Source organism: Xyrauchen texanus, chromosome 36 (genome assembly GCF_025860055.1).
Source record: "Xyrauchen texanus isolate HMW12.3.18 chromosome 36, RBS_HiC_50CHRs, whole genome shotgun sequence".
Taxonomy (NCBI): Eukaryota; Metazoa; Chordata; class Actinopteri; order Cypriniformes; family Catostomidae; genus Xyrauchen; species Xyrauchen texanus.
The window spans coordinates 5,118,270-5,141,983 of NC_068311.1; the positions used below are offsets into that span (position 1 = coordinate 5,118,270).

The 23,714-nt window shown below is 38.8% G+C and overlaps 1 protein-coding gene across 1 annotated transcript in view; it reads right to left on the reverse strand.

The window, feature by feature from the left end:
* Positions 1–23,714, reverse strand: part of LOC127629571 (protocadherin Fat 3-like) — a 198,762-nt gene that overhangs the window by 83,169 nt on the left and 91,879 nt on the right. The window contains exons 3-4 of the mRNA XM_052106671.1: positions 6,214–6,332; positions 5,910–6,108 (exon numbers count right to left, since the gene is read on the reverse strand). Coding sequence (XP_051962631.1) covers positions 5,910–6,108; positions 6,214–6,332 — 318 coding nt within the window. The remainder of the gene's footprint in view (positions 1–5,909; positions 6,109–6,213; positions 6,333–23,714) is intronic.

Below are 23,714 nucleotides of genomic sequence, written 5' to 3' on the forward strand. Positions count from 1 at the left end.
CTGAAAACACAGAAATATAGTGCATCTGATCATCTGAAAACTGTTAATGGTCACTATTGACCATTTTTGCCTTTCTTGCATTATTGCCTTTTTAAGATCTATCTATCTAAAATCTACATGAATGTCCAGCCATTCATCCAGGTGTCCTTTAACTGTCAATTTATCCAACCGTCTGTCAGTCCATCCATCCATCCATCCATCCATCCATCCAATCCATCCATACACTCATCTGTTCATCCCTTCATTTGCCCATCCACCTATCCATGTATTCATCGTCTATCCATTCAGTTGTCATTTTTACCATCATCCATCAATCCATGCATCCATTCTTCCATCCATTCATCCATGTATTCATCATCTATCCATCCAGGTGTCATTTTGACTATTGTCCATCCATCCATGCAACCATTCTTCCGTCCATTCGTCTAAATGTCCATTCATTCATCCAACAAGATTTTATTTCGACCATCAACCATCCATTCATTCATTCATTCATGCATTCATCCATCCTTTCGTTTGTCTTTCCATTCATCTGTCTGTTGATCCATTCATGCATCCTTTAATTTGTTCATCCAACCTTTCCTCCATTCGTCAAACCTTTCGTCAATTTATCAATCCATCCAAACCTTTTTGATCATTATCCATCCATCCATCCATACACTTGTCCTTTTTATCATCATTCATCCACCCATCCATCCATCCATCCATCCATCCATCCATCCATCCATCCATCCATCCATCCAATAAGATTTCATTTTCGACCGGCATCCATCCATCCATCCATCTATCAATCCTTTCATTTGTCTGTCTAACTTTCTTTCCATTCATCTATCCTTTCGTCTATTTATCCATCCATCCATCCAAACCTTTTTGATCATTATCCATCCATCCATCCAAAACTTTTTGATCATTATCCATCCATCCATCCATCCATCCATCCATCCATCCATCCACTTGTCCTTTTGATCATCATCCATCCATGCACTTGTCCTTTTGATCATCATCCATCCATCCATCCACCCATCCACCCATCCATCCATCCATCCATCCATCCATCCATCCATCTATCCATCCAACCAATAAGATTTAATTTTCAACCGGCATCCATCCATCTATCCTTTTGTCAATTTATCCATCCATCCAAACCTTTTTGATCATTATCCATCCATCCATTCATGCACTTGTCCTTTTGATCATCATCCATCCATCCATCCACCCATCCACCCATCCATCCATCCATCCATCCATCAATCCATCCAACCAATAAGATTTCATTTTCGACCTGCATCCATCCAGCCATCTATCTATCAATCCTTTAGTTTGTCCGTCTGACTGTCTTTCCATCCATCTATCCTTTGGTCTGTTTGTCTGTCTGTCTTTCCATCCATCCATTCATGCATCCTTTCATTTGTCCATCCATCCTTTCCTCCATTTGTCCAACCTTCCATTTATTCATCCATTCATCCATCCATCCTATCAGTGATATGTTTAGAGGGTTTAGTTGTTTTGAATAGTATCTGGAACATAATTTTTTTTTGGGAGCATACAAACAGCTCAGGAGAATGTAGGAGTTTAGTTAGCATGTTCAGGAGGCTGTGATGTTTAGGGAACATGTATAAACAGCTCAGGAGTATTAAGGATTTTAGGGATTTTGTTCAGGATTAAGAAGGAGTTGAGGGAGCATGTATAAATGGCTCAAGAGTATGGAAGAGTTTGGGGAGTGTGTTCAGTAGACTGTGATGTTTAGGAAGCGTGTAAAAGCTGCTCATGAGTACAGAAGAGTTTATGAAACGGCTTCAGGAAGCTATGATTTTATTTTAATTTTTTATTATAATACGACTCTAACAGATAAACTAAATTGTAGATAAAATCTTCTGATGTGAACACATATGCAGAAGCAATAATGTGCTTAGGAATTGTATACAAGCAACTTTTCACCAAACACTGCAGTGTATCAACAAAATATTCTCATAACATCTGCCGGCATCCACGGCAATTAAACACATGCACATATTGAAAAAACAGCCTGGTTCTGTTTTCCCGATGAGAAATCTGTCAATAAATAAAACTTTCCTTGCGGCACACACTCCTGTTCTGCATAACTGTCAATAACAAAACAAACACACATATAATGAGATTACAATTTACAAAGATGTGCCACATGTTCTTCCTTTCAACAGCCTACACTGGTGCACACACATGCAACCCTCAAAATATTTTGGGTCAGACTCCAACGCAGCCTACTCAACAAATTGTGTTGCAATCGAGAGCTTCAAATGTAGACTACTTTGTTGATTATAAAGAGAGCAATTTAGTTTTAATGTGTTGTCTCTGGTGTATAAATGGTGTAACTTTAGAATTGTTTATGGTTGCCAAGCAACAACGCAACTTGGAGAAATAATATTTAATTTTAATTAATGTGCTGTAACAGGTGTTTCTTTTATCAACTGCATATGCAAATCTGGTTCATATAATCTGATTTGTAATGTATTACTGTTTTGAGTCTTTTGGTTTTAGTGCTGTTGTAAAGTTTAATCTTTTATATGTCATAAATAATCTTTTTTTGGTTGACTTTCATCAAATTCTGAAATAAAAAGGAAATAATTCAATGAGATTACTTCATTCACTGGATTATAGAATAACTCACACTGTGAAATGCGATTTTTGTGACACCTCATACCACACACACTTTGGTCTACTCACCTTATTGATATAAGAAAAATCTATATGCTTAAAAAATAATCTTGTTCATCTCTGGAACATAAATTTTTACTCTAATTTATTAAATAATAAAATGACCACTTTTTCACCTCTATATTAATCTTTACTGTCTCTATTCACAAGCTAAACTTTGTTTAAACCTGGAATTGAGCGATGTTTTCCCAAGAGCGGTAATGTCATCTCTCTCCCTCGCTTGGCATATTCGACTCAGCATCAATAATTCATGTAATCTATATACATAAACAGACAAACAAGTTTCCCAATAAAAGACCATCAAAGTGTGTGTGTGCAAGCTAGATTGTGGTGTATAATCGTTCTTCAAGTGCACACAATAAAACACGATGAGACTGAAAAAGTGTTCACATGACAGGTAAGAGGGGAGGCCAGGCCTTGATCCATTTGATTAACATTTAGACAGCTTTTATTACACCTAAGAAATAAAACATAGAATTAGAAAGAGAGAGGGGGTGACTAATGAGGTGGTTAGACCTATTCAGTTGATAGAAGAAAGGAAGGAAGAAAGAAAGTATAGAAGCAAAGAAGTGAAGGAAGGATGGAAGGAAGGAAGGACGGAACAAAACAAAGATGGAGGTAGGGATGGAAGGAAAGAAGAAACCAAGAAAGGAAGCAAAGAAGGGTGGTAGGAAGGAGGAAAGGAATGAATGAAAGAAGGAAGGAAAGATTAAAGAGAGTTAAGGATGGAAGGAACGAACAAACGAAGGTAAAGAGGAAGGAAGGAAGAAAGAAAGGAAGCAAGGGAGGGTGGTAGGAAGGGGGGAAGAAGGAAGGAAGGAAGGAAGGAAGGAAGGAAGGAAGGAAGAAAAGTTGGAGGTAGGGATGGAAGGAAGGAATAAATAAAGGAAGCAAAAAATGGTGGTAAAAAGGAGGGAAGGAAGGAAAGATGGAAGGGACGAATTAACAAAGGAAGGAAGGAATGAAGGGAGGAGGAAGGAATGAAAGATGGAGGGAGGAAAGGAAAGGAAAGAAGGAAGGAACAAAGCAAAGAGGAAGGAATGAAGGAACAAAGAAAGGAAGCAAGAAAGGAAGGAAGGAAGGGAAGATGGAAGGAAGGGAAGAAATGATGGAAGGAAGGAACAAAAGAAATATGGAGGTAGGGATGGAATGAAGGAAGGAACAAAGAAAGGAAGCAAAGAAGGGTGGTAGGAAGGAGAGAACAATGGAAGGAAGGAAAGATGGAGGTAGGGATGGAAGGAAGGAAGGAACTAAGGAAAATAGGAAGGAAGCAAAGAAGGGTGGTAGGAAGGAGGGAAGGAAGGAAGGAAAGATGGAGGTAGTGATGGATGGAAGGAAAGAAAGAAGGAACAAAGAAAGGAAGCAAAGAAGTGTGGTAGGAAGGAGAGAAGGAAAGAACAAAGGAAGGAAGGAAAGATGGAGGTAGGGATGGAAGGAAGGAAGGAACCAAGGAAAAGAGGAAGGAAAGAAAGATGGAGGTAGGGATGGAAGGAATGAAGGAACTAAGGAAAAGAGGAAGGAAGCAAAGAAGGGTGGTAGGAAGGAGGGAAGGAAGGAAGGAAAGATGAAGGTATTGATGGATGGAAGGAAAGAAAGGAGGAACAAAGAAAGGAAGCAAAGAAGGGTGGTAGGAAGGAGAGAAGGAAAGAATGAAGGAAGGAAGGAAAGATGGAGGTAGGGATGGAAGGAAGGAAGGAAGGAACGAAGGAAGGAAGGAAGGAAGGAAAGATGGAGGTAGGGATGGAAGGAAGGAAGCAAAAAAGGGGGGTAGGAAGGAGGAAAGGAAAGAAGGAAAGATGGAGGTAGTGATGGATGGAAGGATAGAAAGAAGGAACAAAGAAAGGAAGCAAAGAAGGGTGGTAAGAAGTAGGGAAGGAAAGAGGGAACAAATGAACAAAGGATGGAACAAAGGAAGGAATGAAGGGAGGAGAAAGGAAGGAAAGATGGAGGGTGGAAAGGAAAGGAAGGAAGAAATAAAGGAGGGAAGGAAGAAAGGAATAAAGGAAGGAAGGACGGAACGAAGGGTGGAGGGAAGGAAGAAAGATAAGAATGAGGGAAGAAAGGAAGGAAGGAAGAAAAAAAGACAGACAGAAACAAAAATCTCTTAATACATGTAAAGATAGAATTAAACATTGATGTATGGACGGACGGACAGATCGATTGATTGACTGATTGATTTTAAGCTGCATGTGTGTTGGTCAAGATCCCGTTTGGTAACGAAGCATTTAACTGGACTGTTTTCCAGAAGGATCATAGACGGTAACCAGCACCTTCAAATCAATCTTTAACCAGCTCACACAGATCAAACTTCTTTAACACAAACATAACACAAAAAAGTTGTCTGAAAATTGATTTGTTTACAGTTTTTCAGAAAATACAGTTCACTCAAGACACAATAACCGCTATGAAAAGAGGCATATTGTGTCTAATCTCACAACAATTTCTGATCTTTTCTCTTTCATTGCGTCTCTTTTGCTGTTGCCTTCCATCTCTCTGCCAGACTGACCTTTTGTGACCTTTATAAAGTTTTTAATTAGTATCTGCGCTTCCTGCTGACTGGCACTACGGGCCGTGAGGCTGGAGGGAAGGGCTTGTGGCTATGAAATTAACCTGTCAATCAAAGACAAAACCGAACACTGCAGCAGCCAATCAGTGGCCAGGATTTCCAGTGTGCTCAGATGATGACGTCATAATGCGGAGAACAGCGGGAGACTCTAACTTGAGCACAGACGTACATACATATTTAAATGCTTGAATTTAAACACTGAAACACTGAATTAATTAATGCATGTGAATTAATCATTAGCTTTCTTGCACAGACTTACCCTTATGTAAACTAGCAAACAAAACACAGGAATGATAAATCACTAATGACTCAATTGTTACTTTTAGACAACAGTGATATTAATTCGAGATCAAATGACGACTTCTGCTTTGAGGGATAATTCACCCAAAAAAATTGCTATGAAAAGAGATTTCAATATGAATTTATTCTCATTAAAGTCTTCCAAGACCAAATTGTAGCAGCATTACCTGGCAACTATTGTCTCATTTGTGTCTATTTTTGTTTGTTGCTATGAAATATCTGAGACAAAGTTGATACTTATCGAAAGAGTAACCTCTGAGCAACAAATGTTATTAAAAGTTATTACAAGAATATCTTGGATTAATACATTCTATGACGCAAGATGCAGTTTGATTGACAGGACACTGACCGGTGCGTGAGTTGATGCTGAAGAAGTTCTGCGGGTTGCCGCTGGAGATGCGGAATGAGAGGCGGGGCTCAGTTGCTGTGGCGTCAGGGTCCTGCGCATGGATCTGAATGACTGACTGGTCCTTCGGGGAGTTTTCTGGAATGGTGGCGTGATACATCGGTTCAGATGTGAGCGGAGCGTTGTCATTGACATCTTCAACCTGTTAGAATAGTTTGTTAGTTTGCGTGTTCCATGGGAATCATACTGACATCCTTGGCGCTGATAGTGCCATGCTGAGTGCATGCACGCAAGCATGCAAATTTACCTGTATGTACACCTGTAATGCCGCTGATTGTGGAACCACGCCCAGATCTGTGGCATACACTGTCAGCCAATAGGAGTCCTGTGTCTCTCGATCCAACAGATCTGTAGTGTAGATTACACCTGCAAATAAAATAAACAAAAATTTTATTATTATTAAAAAGTTATTTGGGAACGGAATGAAACCAGAGAAAATTTAATCCCAGTGAAAACGGGTGTTACAGGGATTGTAGCATGTTTTTTACAATTTAACTGTGGTCAGAGCTGGAATGGGTTCGCTGTCCTTTTCTGCATATCGCAACGCTGTTTTGTGGTACGTTCTGCATAACGCGGTGGCTCATTTTTGCTTATCGCGGCCCATTCGGCACGTTTTCGTGGCCAACCCACCGGGCCGCTCGGTTCTCCCACTGGCCATTCCGGCCCTGATCAGCCCCAAAGTGCGCCGGCCCACCGGGAAAATGCTCGGTATGTCAGATTGCCAGTCCAGCCCTGACTGTGGTAAAATTACTGTATGATATATTTACACTGTCGTGTGAATTTATCACTATTTTACAAAAGCCTTTAACTCCCAACCAATCAGAATTTATGCTTAGAACTAGGGCTGAATGATATATTGATTATTCACAATATATTCACAATGAGCTATTAGCTGGTGATCAGGGCTCGAGTGGGAAGAGAAATCGTCTTGGGATTTGACATAGCTTTCTGCATATTGCGGCGCCATTTTGTGGTCCGTTCTGCATAACGCAGCGGCTCATTTTAGTTTATCGCGGCCCATTCGGCCCATTTCACGGCCGACCCACTCGGTTCTCCCGATGGCCAGTCCTCCCCTGATCGGCCCCAAAGTGCATCGGCCCACCGGGGAAATGCCCGGAATGCCAGATTACCGGTCCAGCCCTGCTGGTGATGCAAAATTAAACAAAATTTGATTTGAATGTGCTTATTATTTGGCCATTTTGTTTCCTAAAGACAATCTTTGTCTTGCAACTCGTGAGTATGACAGCGTTATGAAGTTTTAGACAGCATCTCCGATATAAACTTCAGTAGCAAAAACGGTGTTCAAGTTAGTGTTCAATACATTTTCAGTGAAAATTAAGTTCAGTCAATTTAGAATTATCAAAAGTTGATTTTAAAAGACAAATTTGGGTTTAAATGGAGGTTAAAAACACATTAGAGCCTTTTCAGAGCAAAAACACAAATATTGTGATTGTTTTTTGTTATATCGTCCAGCCCTAGTCAGAACTATCTGATTTATAATAAACTGTCATTTAACAAGTACAATTGTATCAACAGTCTGTTTTGATTTTTCCTATCTTAGAATGTTGGTTTAAAATGTAAAATTTTGGTTGAAATGATGGTCAAAAACACAAATTTAAAGGGATTGTTCCCCAAAAAAAGAAAATTCTCTCATCATTTACTCACTCACATGTCATCCCAGATGTGTGTAATTTTCTTACTTCGATCACACTTTATATTAAGTTGCCTTAACTATTATATACTAACATTAAATACATTTACTGTGTAACTACATGTTATTCTGCAAAATGCCCACATTTGCTGCTACTGAGGTTGAGGTGTGGGTAGGTTTATGAGTAAGGGTACGGTTCGGGTTAATTTAATTTAAGTCAATTCGATTTTTATAGCGCTTTTCACAAAACTCTGTTTCAAAGCAGCTTTATAGAAAGTCAAACCTTAATGTCTTCAATATTTAAGCTAGGCATTTTCTTTACCATGATACATTTTTGTAATGTAACTAAAATCAGATCTGAAAATGGCAAAGGGGCACAAATATATTTAGGTTTTGCTAGTAAAAACATTCTCAGCTTTGTGTGTGTATGTGTGTATTTATAGTATGTGTGTGTGTGCACATGTCTGACATTAATAATTCACTCTGTTAGCCCGTAGGATTCATAAAATCCTTTAGTTTATTGTGTTGAGTGAGAGAACCCGTAATATATTCAGAACACCAGCAGAACTGCCCGAGGAATGTCGAAATGAGAGAAGATGACGAGAGAGAGAGAGAGAGCGAGAGAGAGAGAGCGAGAGAGAGAGAGCAAGAGAGAGAGAGAGAGAGAGAGAGAGAGAGAGTATTCTATTCTCTAAGGTAATAAAAAGTCACTTTAGACAATCAGTGACAGAGATTGGAAGTCCAACCTCGACAAAACAAAGTCATCTCACACCACTTACCACAAACCAGTAGAGCTCAGCTACATGTGAAACACATGCACACACCAAGGGCTTTTACAAAAGAGGCAAGGGAGGCAATGCCTTATCTAAAACAAAACTCTTGTGAGAAAATAATTGATCAAAAACAATAGAGAAACATATTACGAAATGACATTAAATAGGGTAAAAATCTTGCATAGTGAGGGTGTCTTCAAAAATAATGTCAATAATAGTTAAAATATTTTCACTTAATGTCATACAAAGTCCAGTAAACATAAAAAAAAAAAAAGCTAAATCAATATTAAGTGTGAGCACCTTTGCCTTTAAAACAGCACCAATTCTCCTTGGTACACCTGGACACAGTTTTTCTTGGTTGTTGGCAGATAGGATGTTCCAAGCTTCTTGGAGAATTTGCCACAGTTCTTCTATCTATTTCGGCTGTCTCAATCGCTTCTGTCTCTTCTTGTAATCTAATACTGACTCCATGTTCAGTGGGGGGGGGGGTTGCATGGGTGTCTGTGGGGACCATGACATTGTTGCAGGGCTCCCTGTTCTTCTATTCTAATCTATTCTATTCCCAAAAGTAATGTTTGGAAGTGTAACGTGTATATTTCCTATTGACACACTAAAGCTGAAGATATAAATAACCATCATAAGACAACTGTTTTTGTGAAGCATCTTATGTGCCTAAGACTTTTGCGCAGCGAAAAGTTTAAATTTCATTGTAATTAAATTTAATTTCAAGGCATATTTTGTTATGTATTTCATGCCAAATTTTATTTCAAGGTGTATTCCACATGGTCTTTTATAATTTTTAAATCATAAAAAACAAATACTTCTCACACCTTATTTATTCATACTAACATTTTATTGTACATTTCTTTACACTTACATTTCATTGCGCTTTTAATTAATAATTGTAACATTCCATGGTGTATTTAATGATTTAGTTATACTGTACCTATTTATTTAATTTTGTTTGTCAAATTCCTCCACACAAAATGTGGTGACTATTAGCGATCGATCGTTTGTGATTTTGCCAATACCGAAAAACTTGAGTGGTGAAAAGGGCCGATAACCGATTAATCGCTGATAGTTTTTAAGCCGATTCATGAATGTTAAAAATTCTTCTTAGTCTTTCCTTACCGTGATGAGCACTGACATAGAGGCTACAAGAGTCCACAAAGAGTAAAACCTCAGATGTAGGTTTATTGTGCAACCAAAATCCCAATCATAACCAGACAAAATGAAGATTTGGTGCATAGCTCAGGACTTACTATAAACAAGCCCAGAGCCATATAAAGAGAGAGTTGCGACAACTCCATTGACTCCAATGGAACGTTTTTTTTACAGCAATGGCGGCTCGTGGAGCCTCTCAATAGTTCCCGGAAGTAGCAGCAAGCACCGTAGAGATGCATCAGAACAAACCGTTTGCGACGCACTTTTAAAAGGTGAGACGTTTAAAGAATAATATTATCTTATTCTGTATATTATCAGTACATCTAAATAAAAATAACTTGTAAATTAAAACCTTATAGTTGAGTATTACTCATTAAATTAGGAGATAAGGGATGTTATCGGATAACTAACAGATTAGGCAAAGTTAGTAACGAACACCCTATTAATTGTAAAATCTTTGCAAATACCTCACACATTTTTTTTGTTGTTGTAATTTTTATTTATATTTAGATTGCTCCTGCTGACTTGAGCCAACCATTTTTTTCTCCTCTCCATGTCAGTGGGGAAGCCATACATTCGCACACCTTTCTCTGAGCGATTGGAGCATCCCCATGCAGCACAGCAAACCATGGTGAAGACTATGCAACGACAACATGAAAGAAAGGACACATACAAAATGCTTGGCATGCTATTTAATTTATTAAAAATGTATTCATGAATTGCTGTAAATAGTTATTGCATTTATTTGAATAAAAATACAAAAAAGTAATATCGTAATATATTATTACAATTTAAAATAACTGTTTTCTATTTTAATGTATTTTAAAATGTAATTTACTCCTGTGATGCCAAGCTGAATTTTCAGCCTCATTACTTTTGAACGGCAGTTTATATACGAGTATGCTTAAGTTGTTTTAAAGCTGAATATATTGTGTATATGAATAAGTATTGTAAGAATTATACATTAGATATATAATATTTATAATACATAAATAATTACATTAATATAGAATTGTAAGAATTGTAATCAATAAGCTTCATTTCACTAAATTGTACATTTACGTAACTGCTGCTAATAGTTAATAGTTCATTGACCCATTGTGCGGCGCGAGCTGGACATCACCTGTCACCAGCCTGTCTCTGTACTATCTGAAAAGTCATAAATATGACATTAGTTACCATGAGATTAGTGAAAACAATGAACATGAGGTAACATAAAAGGCAACAGAAACCCTAGCCTGAAATAAGTTGAGGCAAATAACGGTAAGCTGAACACTAATCCTCAAATATTAGCTGATTTGATCTTTAAAAACAACATCGCTGTAACAACATACTCATGCTACATACATATGTCGGTGTGTTACATAAATATATAAAATAAATGCATTTATTGACTACTAATTACCAGAAATCGCAGTTCTGTCACTCTAACAGTTTGGAATGACCGCAAAAGCACTTCCTGGAACTATCTGTAGTCTACGTGAATCACGTGACGATCAAGCATTTAGAACTTGTCGCAACTCTCCTTTATATGGCTCTGAACAAGCCCAAAATACATTGGGGACTTTTATTTTGAATTGTCGGTGCTTCCAAACATAGCATGCACTCTTACAATCATCTACAATGCATTACAATAAAAATACTATAAAATATAAAGATCATCATTCATAGGAGTAGTTTTGCTTGTCAATTGCTTGTTAAATACTTGTGACACAATTAGTCAAAATCAATAAAAGTTAAATAAATAATCATTCAATAATGTGTATGCATCATGTGTCTTTTTTTTAAACATTTCGTTAAAAATAATTGTAAAAGTAGTCCATAAACTGTGATGGTGAGAGTTACTTGGCACCGTTACAATTCTCTAAATGTAAATATTCACCACATTAAGCTTTTTATACCCTATATATATTCACCAGATGAAGGGTTTTGGCCACACATTTGTTTTTGGTAACAATCGGTGTTAATTTTTGCCGATTTTCGATCGTTCCAAAAAGCAACTATCGGCACCGATTAATCGGTAAAACCAATATATCTGTAGAACTCTAGTGACTTAATAAAAGCCAAACAACAATAAGTTGTTGCAAATAAATGCGCCGCAGCACACACACACACACACACACACACACACACACACACACACACACGTTGGTCTACCTATCATTATGAGGATTTTCCATAGACTTAATTACTTTCATACTGTACAAACTATAGATTATATCCCCTAACCCTACTCCTAAACCTAACCCTCACAAAAAACTATCTGCATTTTTACATTTTCAATAAAACATTGTTTAATATGATTGTTAAGCGATTTAAATTATGGGGACACTAGAAATGTCCTCATAAATCACATTTATAGCATAATAACCTTGTAATTACCAGTTTATAACTTAAAAAATGGTCCTTGTAAATCACATAAACATTCCCACACACACACACACACACACACGCACACACACACGCACACACACACACACACACACACACACACACACAACGTTCCCACACCTTGTTGAAAGCTGATATTTCTGCTAAAGCTGAGTGAGCAGATATGAAGAGTGTGAATAAAGGTGTGGAAATGGAGAGATTTTTTGCTTTTCGACAGTTCTTGCCTTCCTGCCATCTGACCTAGATAACAACGATATAAGTTAAAGACTGCCGAACGGATGGTATGAGACACTAAGTGTGCGTATGAGTGTAAATATGTGTGTTAGTAATGCTGTTCATTGTCATAATCTCTGTGATCAAATATTAATGAGACCCCAATTATGTACATCCTGTCTTTCACAGCATCCTCTTACAGTTACTGTAAGTGTGTGTTAGTAAGAAACTGTCCAGTGAAAGTGAAATTGTCCAGTTCCCTGCCGGCTCATTAAATATGCAGGCTTGTTATATATTCGTTAAGGACAGAATACAAATCAGCCTCAAATTAGTCTCGAGGAGAAGAAAAAAGCATGATGTGTGTAGAATGAGAGGAACTGAGGGGCTTTGGGTATGTGTACGCTCACTCTCAATCTTTGATCTTTGACTAATCTTTGGTTTAATAATTGATCCTGCTACTTTCAAGACACGCCACATGAGTGGTATTCTTCTTGGGCAAGTCTATGCTTTGTTGTGGGTGTCAGCACTGTTGCGATGGGTTGTTTTTGCCTGACAATCATTTTTAAAGGGACAGTACACCAAAAAATGAAATTCTGCTATCATTTATTCACCCTCATATCGTTCCAAAACTGTATGACTTTCTTTCTTCAGTGGAGATTTTCTGTAGATTGAATTACATTAAGTAAAAATGCTTATTCTTGATATTGGTAATTATGCAAAATTGTTCCAGAAAGGACCGTAAACTGAATAAAGAACATAACATATAAAACTGACAAGAGTCTTTACATCAAAAACACACTATAGCAAACACAAACACCATCCAGATGTATGGAATAAAGAGTTTATTTGAATTAAGTTTAAATGAAGCCAATTAACACTCTAGCAGGATGTATATTGTTATTGTGTGTGTGTGTGTGTGTGTGTGTGTGTGTGTGTGGAGGTGTTATATCAGTGTGTGTAAGACACAAGCGTAGGAGGCATTTTCCCTGTCTGAGCAGCTTGAGTATGTGTGCACTAGCACAAGCACGTGTTCAGTAGTATCAATATATACCTGTGGTTTTAAAAGAAGTTCGCCAAGAATGTGATGACAGAAACCAGACTTTATTAACACCTAAACACAACCTCACAACACACTAATAAATCTCTAAAGCTGCAGTATGCAACAAACCACACGTCACTGCCACTGAATACACCAACAGTGTACAAACCACCAGCACCAATGCAATTACACAATATCACAGTTAAATAACACATCCGTCAGTGTACAGAGAATTCAACACTGTAGAACTCGCCAACACTTGGAAAGAACATAAACTTCAAAACTAGAGAAATATACTTAAAGGGCCACAATTTTTGTTGTTTTATTAGCATTTCATTGCATCAAGTACACTTATAATATTAGTCAAGTTTCTTACACCAAAACAGTTTTTTTCCTACTGGTAGGTAACTGTGCAGTGTATAAACCTCACTCCGCTGGCCTCAAGAGGCGCACTAGCAACTGACGATAGAGGCTGTAGCCTTTAGCCTCCTTGTTAGCGTGCCCGCCTCCCATGCCAGAGACACCAGTTCAAATCTCCCTCAGAGCAGGTTGAGTAGGACCGGTTACATACACAATTAAATAATAATTTCACACTTTGCATAATTTTGCTAAATTAAAGCTTAAATAGAAATTATGTTCAATTCATTTGATGTCAATTTGACACGTGCCACCTACCTAAACATTGCTGCAGACTTCATGGCAATGGTATTCCCTGATGGCAGTGGCCTCTTTCAGCAGGATAATGTGCCCTGCCACACTGCACAAATTGTTCGGGAGTGTTTTGAGGAACATGATGAAGAGTTCAAGGTGTTGCCCTGGCCACCAAAGTCCCCAAATCTCAATTCGATTGGGCATCTGTGGGATGTGCTGGACCAACAATTCAGATCCACGGTGGCTCTACCTTGCAACTTATATGATTTGAATGATCTGCAACTAATGTCTTGGTGCCAAATACCACAGTACACCTTCAGCGGTCAATGCCTCGGCAGATCGCACTGTTTTGGTGGCACACGGAGGACCAACAACATTTAAGGCAGGTGGTCATAATGTTTTGGTTCATCAGTGTTTGTTTTCATAGATGAGAATTTACAAATACAATGGCGATTTCTGAAAAGTTTTGGCGAGTTTTTCTTTTTGTCGATAGCTAATTTTCTGACATTTTCTGAAAAGACTGGGAAGGAGCGTGTCAATTTAGTACGTTATTTTTTCCTACCGTTTTCTCCCCAATTTGGAATGCCCCATTCCCAATGTGCTCTATATCCTCATGGCGGAGGACGAATCTCAGTTACCTCCACATCTGAGACTGTCAATCCACACATCTTATCATGTGGCTTGTTGAGCCCGTTACAGCGGAGACAGCATGTGTGGAGGCTTCACGCTATTCTCCGTGGCATCCACGCACAACTCACCATGTGCCCCGCTGAAAGCGAGACCCATACATTATAGCAACCATGAGGAGGTTACCCCATGTGACTCTACCCTCCCTAGCAAATGGGCCAATTTGGTTGCCTAGGAGACCTGGCAGGAGTCACTCAGCACACCCTGGATTCAAACTCACGTCTCCAGGGGTGGTAGTCAGCGTCTTTACTCGCTGAGCTACCTCAGGCCCCATATATATAATTTGGTACATTGTACATCCAAACTCATATCAAACAAGCAAGGAAAATCCTGTTTTCCATGATACAGCCACATTTATCTTATAAAAACTAAAAATGTTCTCAAGGATTTAAATGAATATTCAAGATCATTGGCAGAACAAATATTATTTTAAGCATTGGTTATTTGAAAAATCCACATTGATTGACCACTTATCCAAATATTGTGGTTGGGGGTGGCCTATGGTGGTAACAACACTGACTTTACCACTAAAAATGCCAGTAAAAGGAACAAGTAACAAACCCAAACTTATTGTGGTGAACTTCATAGGTCTGAGCTATATGAACGAAATCACATACTATAGAGAACAAAATGGATTAAGGAAAGATATTCAGCCAGCAGTGAAGTTAGCTCACATGCAACTGTATGATCAAGACCATTTTTGCACAGCAAAACTTAGAAGAAGATCGTAAATCTAAACTGCTTATGGTAAATATAGACACCAGAAATGCAGAGCTGCAGCCTGAACAAAACACCTAATTTGATGAGATCTTTAACTGAGCAATAGACTGGAAATCGACCTTCCAAGAAATCCAAAATGCTAACGTTTTTTTCTCCTGCTACTATTTCTATGGAAGACATATTCTCAAGTGAGCATATTCTCACAATCTCTAAAATTTGATTGGATTTAATTCTGATTAATTAGGTGTATTTCAGTTATCATTGTTGTAGTACTTGAGTCCAGGACTCGGACTCGAGTTGCGATATTCATGCTCGTGACTTGTCTCGGACTTGGACTCGAGCATTGAGTGCATTCTGACCTTAGAGAAGAGAACACGTTACAACCGTCAACCTTGTGTAGTGTGAGGTTTTTGGAAAGAGGTGGCCAATCCAACGGCTCAGCTCGTGGAAGATACAGAGCGACGAAAATTAGCTTAAAGCACCTTTAAAGCTTATTCAGCAAATACAATAACATTCACTAGTAAGCCAGACACCTTTAACTTACATCACTACATTAACATGCCAGCGCCCTGTGTTGTCAGTTTTGTATACAATCATTTTACCTCAGATGTGAAGAAACGTTCAAAATTTGTCAGAAAGTGATCGAAGAGAAGCTGGGGTCAACCTTCATTTTCTACTGGCATCTCTCTAGGGTGCACCCTGAAGGGTAAGCTTTCTCCTAGAGTTTAGCACCTGTCCTTTATATTACATGATCTTGCTTTTTGAAAAATAAATCGTTGCGTACTTTAATGAATGTGGGATGTGATTTTGTCCTGCATTTATTTTTAGTCAATGGGAGAAACTGACGTCTGAAAGCGACACAGATGACAGGCCGGCAAACACTGTAGTCTGTATGAAAAAATATGGCCGGGAGTCAATCCCACCAAAAAAATGTATCCTTTGATTCCGAGCCACAGGAGAGTCGACTCCAATGGGTGGATTGTGTGTTTGTGTGTGTGTGTGTGTGTGTGTGTGTGTGTGTGTCAATAAACTTGAAATGTCAACAGCACTCATTTAGCTTATTTTACGACATATACAAGGGCTCATAACTCAGACTTGTTCATAGTTAATGTGGACTCGACTTGGACTCGACTCGGATGCGATATTGGTGACTTGGACTTGAGAATCGACTCTAGTCGACTATAGTGTGTGCAACATCCCATGTGTTTAGTGCTACTGCTGCGAAGATATCTCAGAAACTCCTACGCATAAAATGAAGTGAACACAAGAGAGAGAGAGAGAGAGAGAGAGAGAGAGAGAGAGAGAGAGAAAGTGAAAAGACAGACAGAATGAAAGGAAAAACAGACAAGAAAAGACAATATACAGAGAAAGGCTTTATTGAGTCTGTCATTTCGGTGTGCTCATCCACTTTCTCTGTTATTGTGAGACTATATGTAGGAACTCAGGCCTTGAAGGGTTATACAGGGCAGAAGACAGAATCTCATCACATCAGGTTACGTGACCCTTAAACTGAACCTTTGAGAGGGGGGGGTAGAGAGAGAGACTGGAAATCAATATAAAACCAGGGTTTAAATACCTGTCATCATAATTTAAGTGTTTGATTGGACGTGACGTGAAGTGACCGAAGACTTTGACTGGCATGTACAGAGGCACTTTGTCATAAAAATATTGGCTGTGTTACAAAACCTTGTGAATGGCCTAACAGCTGAAAACCTAGATAGCATTTGGAGGCATCATGGGCCACATTTGAACCAAGGAGGTCTATAATACCTAGAAAGAGTCATTAGCATTCCCATTCGTTTCACAAGATTGTGCACAGTCCCAAGCCCTTCAATAGCGAATATTCTGAGCAGTGACGTCAAAGTCCACAGCTTGGTATCCACACAAGACTAATACTGAAAGTACTTTACATGGATTAAACTCCACCCACAGGAATTATTTAGGTAATGCATAACCAGTGTTTTTCCACCTAAAAAAATGGTTCCACTTGAAATGGTTGATTTACACTTGATTTAAACTTTATAGCTCAAATAACAGAAAAACAAATTCTTAAGAAGAATTAAAAATTCCCACATCTCAAGAATAAAAAAAAAAATACGAGCGCTTGGAGCTTCAAAAATAACCGCTTTGAGCACTCGGTTACATCAGCCGAAAAGGAAAGTCGTTTGAGAGGCGAAGCAAGTTATTACATTTTGACTAAAGATTATAAAGCCAAAAAATGTTTCCTTGAAAATAATGAGCACCGTTTACTCATGCACAAATACAACTGGGGAACATGTACTAAAGAAAGAAAACAGGGCCAGTTTTGGTGTTGCCTTTATGTTGTAAATAACCCAGAAGATTCCTTTAATTACAAAACTGAGCTCAAGTATGGCAGTTGTTGTCTAATAGTAAAGGATCTGGGTGTCTAATGGTTAGCTGAGGCGCTCTCACCAATGAGCAAAGCACTTAACCCAGGATGCTCCGAAGGGACCGTCAGTGCAATTAGTGCACTGTAAGTCCTTGTAAATGAAAAGTGTCTGTTCAGCAGCGGGTAAAATAAGTGTGGCCTTTTCTTCATGCTTTATGTTTGGTATTATTATGCTCTGTGTTCAATTGAGAAGCCTTGACTGGCTGTTTGTGCTACGTCAACAATAGAGGCTTCCAGGCACAACAATAGATATACAAAGAGACAGACAGCAAAACAGACAGAATGTTGGATAGACAGACAAACAGACAGACAGATTGAAGAACGACAGAACTATAGAATAACAGACACAGATAGATAGAAGAACGAAAGAACTATAGAACGTCAGACAGACAGATCAAAGAATGACAGAACTATAGAATGACAACTATAAAATGAGAGACATAAAGACACATCAAAGAATGATACAACTATAGAGCGACAGACAGACAGATCAAAGAATGACAGAACTATAGAGCGACAGAGAGACAGATCAAACAATGACAGAACTATAGAGCGACAGAGAGACAGATCAAACAAAGACAGAACTATAGAGCAACAGACAGACAGATCAAACAATGACAGAACTATAGAGCAACAGACAGACAGATCAAAGAATGATACAACTATAGAGCGACAGACAGACAGATCAAAGAATGATACAACCATAGAGCGACAGACAGACAGATCAAAGAATGATACAACTATAGAGCGACAGACAGACAGATCAAAGAATGACAGAACTAGAGCTACAGACAGACAGATCAAAGAATGATACAACTATAGAGCGACAGACAGACAGATCAAAGAATGATACAACTATAGAGCAACAGACAGACAGATCAAAGAATGATACAACTATAGAGCGACAGACAGATCAAAGAATGACAGAACTAGAGCTACAGACAGACAGATCAAAGAATGATATAACTATAGAGCGACAGACAGACAGATCAAAGAATTATACAACTATAGAGCTACAGACAGACAGATCAAAGAATGATACAACTATAGAGCGACAGACAGACAGATCAAAGAATGATACAACTATAGAGCGACAGACAGACAGATCAAAGAATGACAGAACTAGAGCTACAGACAGACAGATCAAAGAATGATACAACTATAGAGCAACAGACAGACAGATCAAAGAATGATACAACTATAGAGCGACAGATCAAAGAATGACAGAACTATAGAGCGACAGACAGACAGATCAAAGAATGACAGAACTACAGAAGGACAGAAAGACAGATCAAAGAATGATACAACTATAGAGTGACAGACAGACAGATTAAAGAATGATACAACTATAGAGCAACAGACAGACAGATCAAAGAATGATACAACTATAGAGCGACAGACAGACAGATTAAAGAATGATACAACTATAGAGCAACAGACAGACAGATCAAAGGACAACAGAACTATAGAATGACAGACAGACAAACAGACAGACAGATCAAAGAATGACAGATTCCATAACTGCTGTCTATTATTATTTTTTATTTTAATAAATAAACGCATGTATACCATGATTAATTTAATCATGGGCGGCTGTGGCTCAGGTGGTAGAGTGTGTTGTCCACTACTTGCAGGGTTGGTGGTTTGATTCCCAGCCCACACGACTCCACATGCCGAAGTGTCCTTGGGCAAGACACTGAACCCCAAGTTGCTCCCAATGGCAGGCTAGCGCCTTGCATGGCAGCTCTGCCATCATTTGTATGCGAGTGTGTGTGTGTGTGTGTGAATGGGTGAATGAGATGCAGTGTAAAGCACTTTGAATACATCTACGGTTAAAATGTCACCATATAAGTGCAGACCATTTAATTGCAAAGAGTGGCCATTCATTTGTTCTCCGTGCACTTGTCGATGAAAGGTGCATGATACAAGATATTTGTGTTGGCACTCATGGAAGAGTCACGACGCAGATGTGTTTGCAGCATCGGATATGTGCAGGTATGCCATTAAGACAATCCATAACAGTGCGAGTAATGCTTCATGTACAATAAATTAGCTTTCAAGGATGTATACCTTGCCGTCATGATAAACACAGGCTAACGATTGGGGTGAATTCTGTCATGTGACACTACATTTATGCGTTATGACAATTGAATCTACAAAAAGTGTTTCCAAACCAGTTTTTCCCTTGGATGGAAACATAGTTACAGACAGACAGACAGATAAATAGATAAGATGTGTGTCCTACCAATCTGTGAGTGTGTGCGTTTTAAGTTGTAATTGAATCAGTAGAGTTGTGCACAGTCCTCAGGTGATTTATGGCGAATGCCAGCACACAGCTAACAAGGGCAATAAATTCACCCGTCTGCTGGAGCTACTGCAAAATGTGTGTGCCAGAGTGTGTGTATGTGTGCGCGTATTTACAAACATGCAATTATGTCATGTAGAGTACAACACACAAACTGCCTTTTGTGTTCTTGCACCTTCGCTGTGTCTCCGTTTCTTGTCCTTGTTCTTTCGGTCAAAAGTATACAATCACACACACACACACACACACACACACACACACACACACACACACACACACACACACACACACACACACACACACACACACACACACACACGTTGTGTTTCCATGTTTTATGGGGACTTTCCATAGACATAATGGTTTTTATACTGTACAAACTTTATATTCTATCCCCTAAACCTAACCCTATCCCTAAACCTCACAGAAAACGTTCTGCATTTTTACATTTTCAAAAAACATAATTTAGTATGATTTATAAGCTGTTTTCCTCATGGGGACCGACAAAATGTCCCCACAAGGTCAAAAATTTCGGGTTTTACTATCCTTATGGGGACATTTGGTCCCCACAAAGTGATAAATACACGCACACACACACACACACACACACACACACACACACACACACACACACACACACACACACACACACACACACACACAGCTGCATGCAAACAATTGAACAGACACTTCATTGGAATGACAGAAGAGTGACAGACTAGACGACCTTTGACACCGGATCCCTAACCTTTTACCCCTGCAGATTGCCTACCCTTGGCCAGTCTGTGTGTGTGAGCATGCATACGGATAAATAAGTATTTTATATATTTGTGTGCATTTAAGAGAGAGAAAGGGATAAAGAAATGTAGAGAAATGAAGATGGATGAGTAGACCATTTATGGTTGCAACCTTAGTAACAGTCTATCAAGGACCCTTAAATAATAATGTTTTCTACACCAAATTTTACCTACAAGATACGTCATGGAATACCTCAAGTCAACATTTCAACAAAATAACTTTTGCTTTGTCAGTCAATCGAACCACAAACCTCATTGTTGCCTCATAGTTAACCTCGTACTTTGAATTTCTAATGTAAAAAGCCTCAAACCTCGAATCACACATCATAAATCTTATGTTATATCTAAAATTTCAACCTGAAGGATCCATCAGAAAAAACATTACAAAAAATAGCTTCTTAAGCATAAGTTTACTGGTCTTACCTGGTTTAAGCTGGTCTCCGATCCTAGCCTAGCTGGTCTTCTGCTTGACTTCCAGCCTAATAAGATAAAAAGTACCTAAAAAACCTCTAAATCCATTAAGCTAGACCAGCATGACCAGGTTGGGAGACCAACAAATACCAAATAAACCACCTTAGGCTGGTTTTAGATGATGTTATCAGCAGGGAAGCCTTAGCCTAAAGTGTGATATTCTCAAAGACTCTCAATGGACTCTTGACAGACACTGATGCACCTTCTGGCAAGACTCATATTTCATAAAACCAGATTTGAAACCTTTTTTATCACGATATGTTAGTACAGAGCTGGAGTGAAAGCCTTTTTGCCAGATGTAGCACTGTTTAAAAATCAAATCAAATCAAATCAAATCAAATCAAATCACTTTATTGTCACACTACCATGTACACAAGTGCAACAGTAGGTGAAATTCTTGTGTGCAGTTCCGAGCAACATAGCAGTCATGACAGTGACGAGACATATACCAATTACAATAAACAACATACTTACACAAAACAATTTACATATCAAATGTACACATACTTACACAAAACAATTTACAAATCAGATGTACACATACTTACACAACACAGTAATTATATACAATGCAGAATATAGAACAGAATATACAATACAATACAATAAGTGGGAGTATATGAAATATATATGTGTATATATATATATATATATAGCAGTTGTATTGAGGAGAATATGTTGACAGTCCAGTGTGAGATTATAGATTAATAAAGTGCAGTGCTAATTATTGATCCTGATAGATCAAGAGTTCAACAGTCTGATTGCTTGGGGAAAAAGCTATCATGTAGTCGGCTGGTGCGGGTCCTGATGCTGCGATACCGCCTGCCTGATGGTAGCAGTGAGAACAGCCCATGACTTGGGTGACTGGAGTCTCTGATGATCCTCCGAGCTTTTTCACACACCGCCTGGTGTATATGTCCTGGAGGGAGGAAGCTCACCTCCGATGATGTTCCTGGCAGTTCGCACCACCCTTTGCAGGGCTTTGCAGTTGTCGCGTGTGCTATTGCCGCACCAGGCGGTGATGCAGCCAGTCAGGATGCTCTCTACAGTGCTGGTGTAGAACCGTGTGAGGATGTGGTGGTTCATTCCAAACTTCCTCAGCCGCCTCAGGAAGAAGAGGCGCTGGTGAGCCTTCTTCACAACGGCCTCAGTGTGGACGGACCATGTGAGTTCCTCAGTAATGTGGACACCGAGGAACTTGAAGCTGCTGACTCTCTCCACCGGTGCTCCATTGATGGTGATGGGGCTGTGTTCTCCGTCTTTCTTCCTGAAGTCCACAACAAGCTCCTTGGTTTTACTGACTCAGTAAAACCAAGCATGAGTAGTAGGTGATTGGTGTGTGTGTGCGTGTGATTTGTGTCCTTTTAAAAGGACACCTTATACCCTCTCGTTTCACACTTAAAAGGAACGGACAGATATTTAAGGCTTTCACTCCATTTTCTGATTTCCTCATTCCAAAGAGAGGTGAAAGTCCACACGACATCTGAGGGTCATTTCAAAACCTCTAGATCATTTTTAGACATCTGGGGGTGAGCGGACACACACAGACACAGACCATTATGACCTCTCAACCCCAAACTCTTTCATTCGATATCTTTTTCTATTCCCTTAGTCTTTCAGTTCACACACTGTGTTACGAGTCTTGTCGACCTCATCTAGAACTATAACACACACCCACACACACTCACCAAACACCTCTATCATCCAATTACCATCCTTTCTTTTATGACACATACGCACACACACACACACACACACACACACACACACATTTTCATGCATAATTCATCTGAGCCGTTTGGATAAATGTTTGACATCAAACCCTCAAATCTTGCTATCCACCTCAAATCAGAAGAACAAAAGAACAACCCAAGTCAATTCAACCCTAAAATAAAACCTTGAAGCTGCAGTGTGTCATTTTAGTTTTACCATATTTCCTGAAAGCTTATCTGCCACTGTTCCTTTTAGGTTAAGGGTTTGTTCAAATTTCTCACCATAACATGTTCAGTTTCACTCAGTTTTCACAAAAAAGGGAAAAAACATCTGCCACAAGACAAATTATACTCCTCCTCAGACTTGGGTTAGGGATGTTTCAGAATCCCTAAACCAACAACAACATTTCCAATTGTAACTCCCCCAAGAGCATTCAACCTACATTCACCAAATGTGGTACAGATCTTTAGAATTTTCTGACTTGGGTTGCTATGACTTTTCCAACTGATCAGACTTAAGGCTGACCAAAATCAATCATTCAATCCCTCAATTAATAGTCTGTCTATCTGGCATTCTTTCTATCTCTCTTGATTTTTGGGCCTATAAAACCTTCAAATTTCAAATGTATCTATCTTAAACTATCTTAAACTGGCCAGGCTTTTTCAAGCCAATATTAAAGTAAGTTTTGACAAACTTTTCACATCTAGTTTATCTTGGTTTCAAGGACATTTAGATAATTTTACTGTAATACAAGACAAAGATA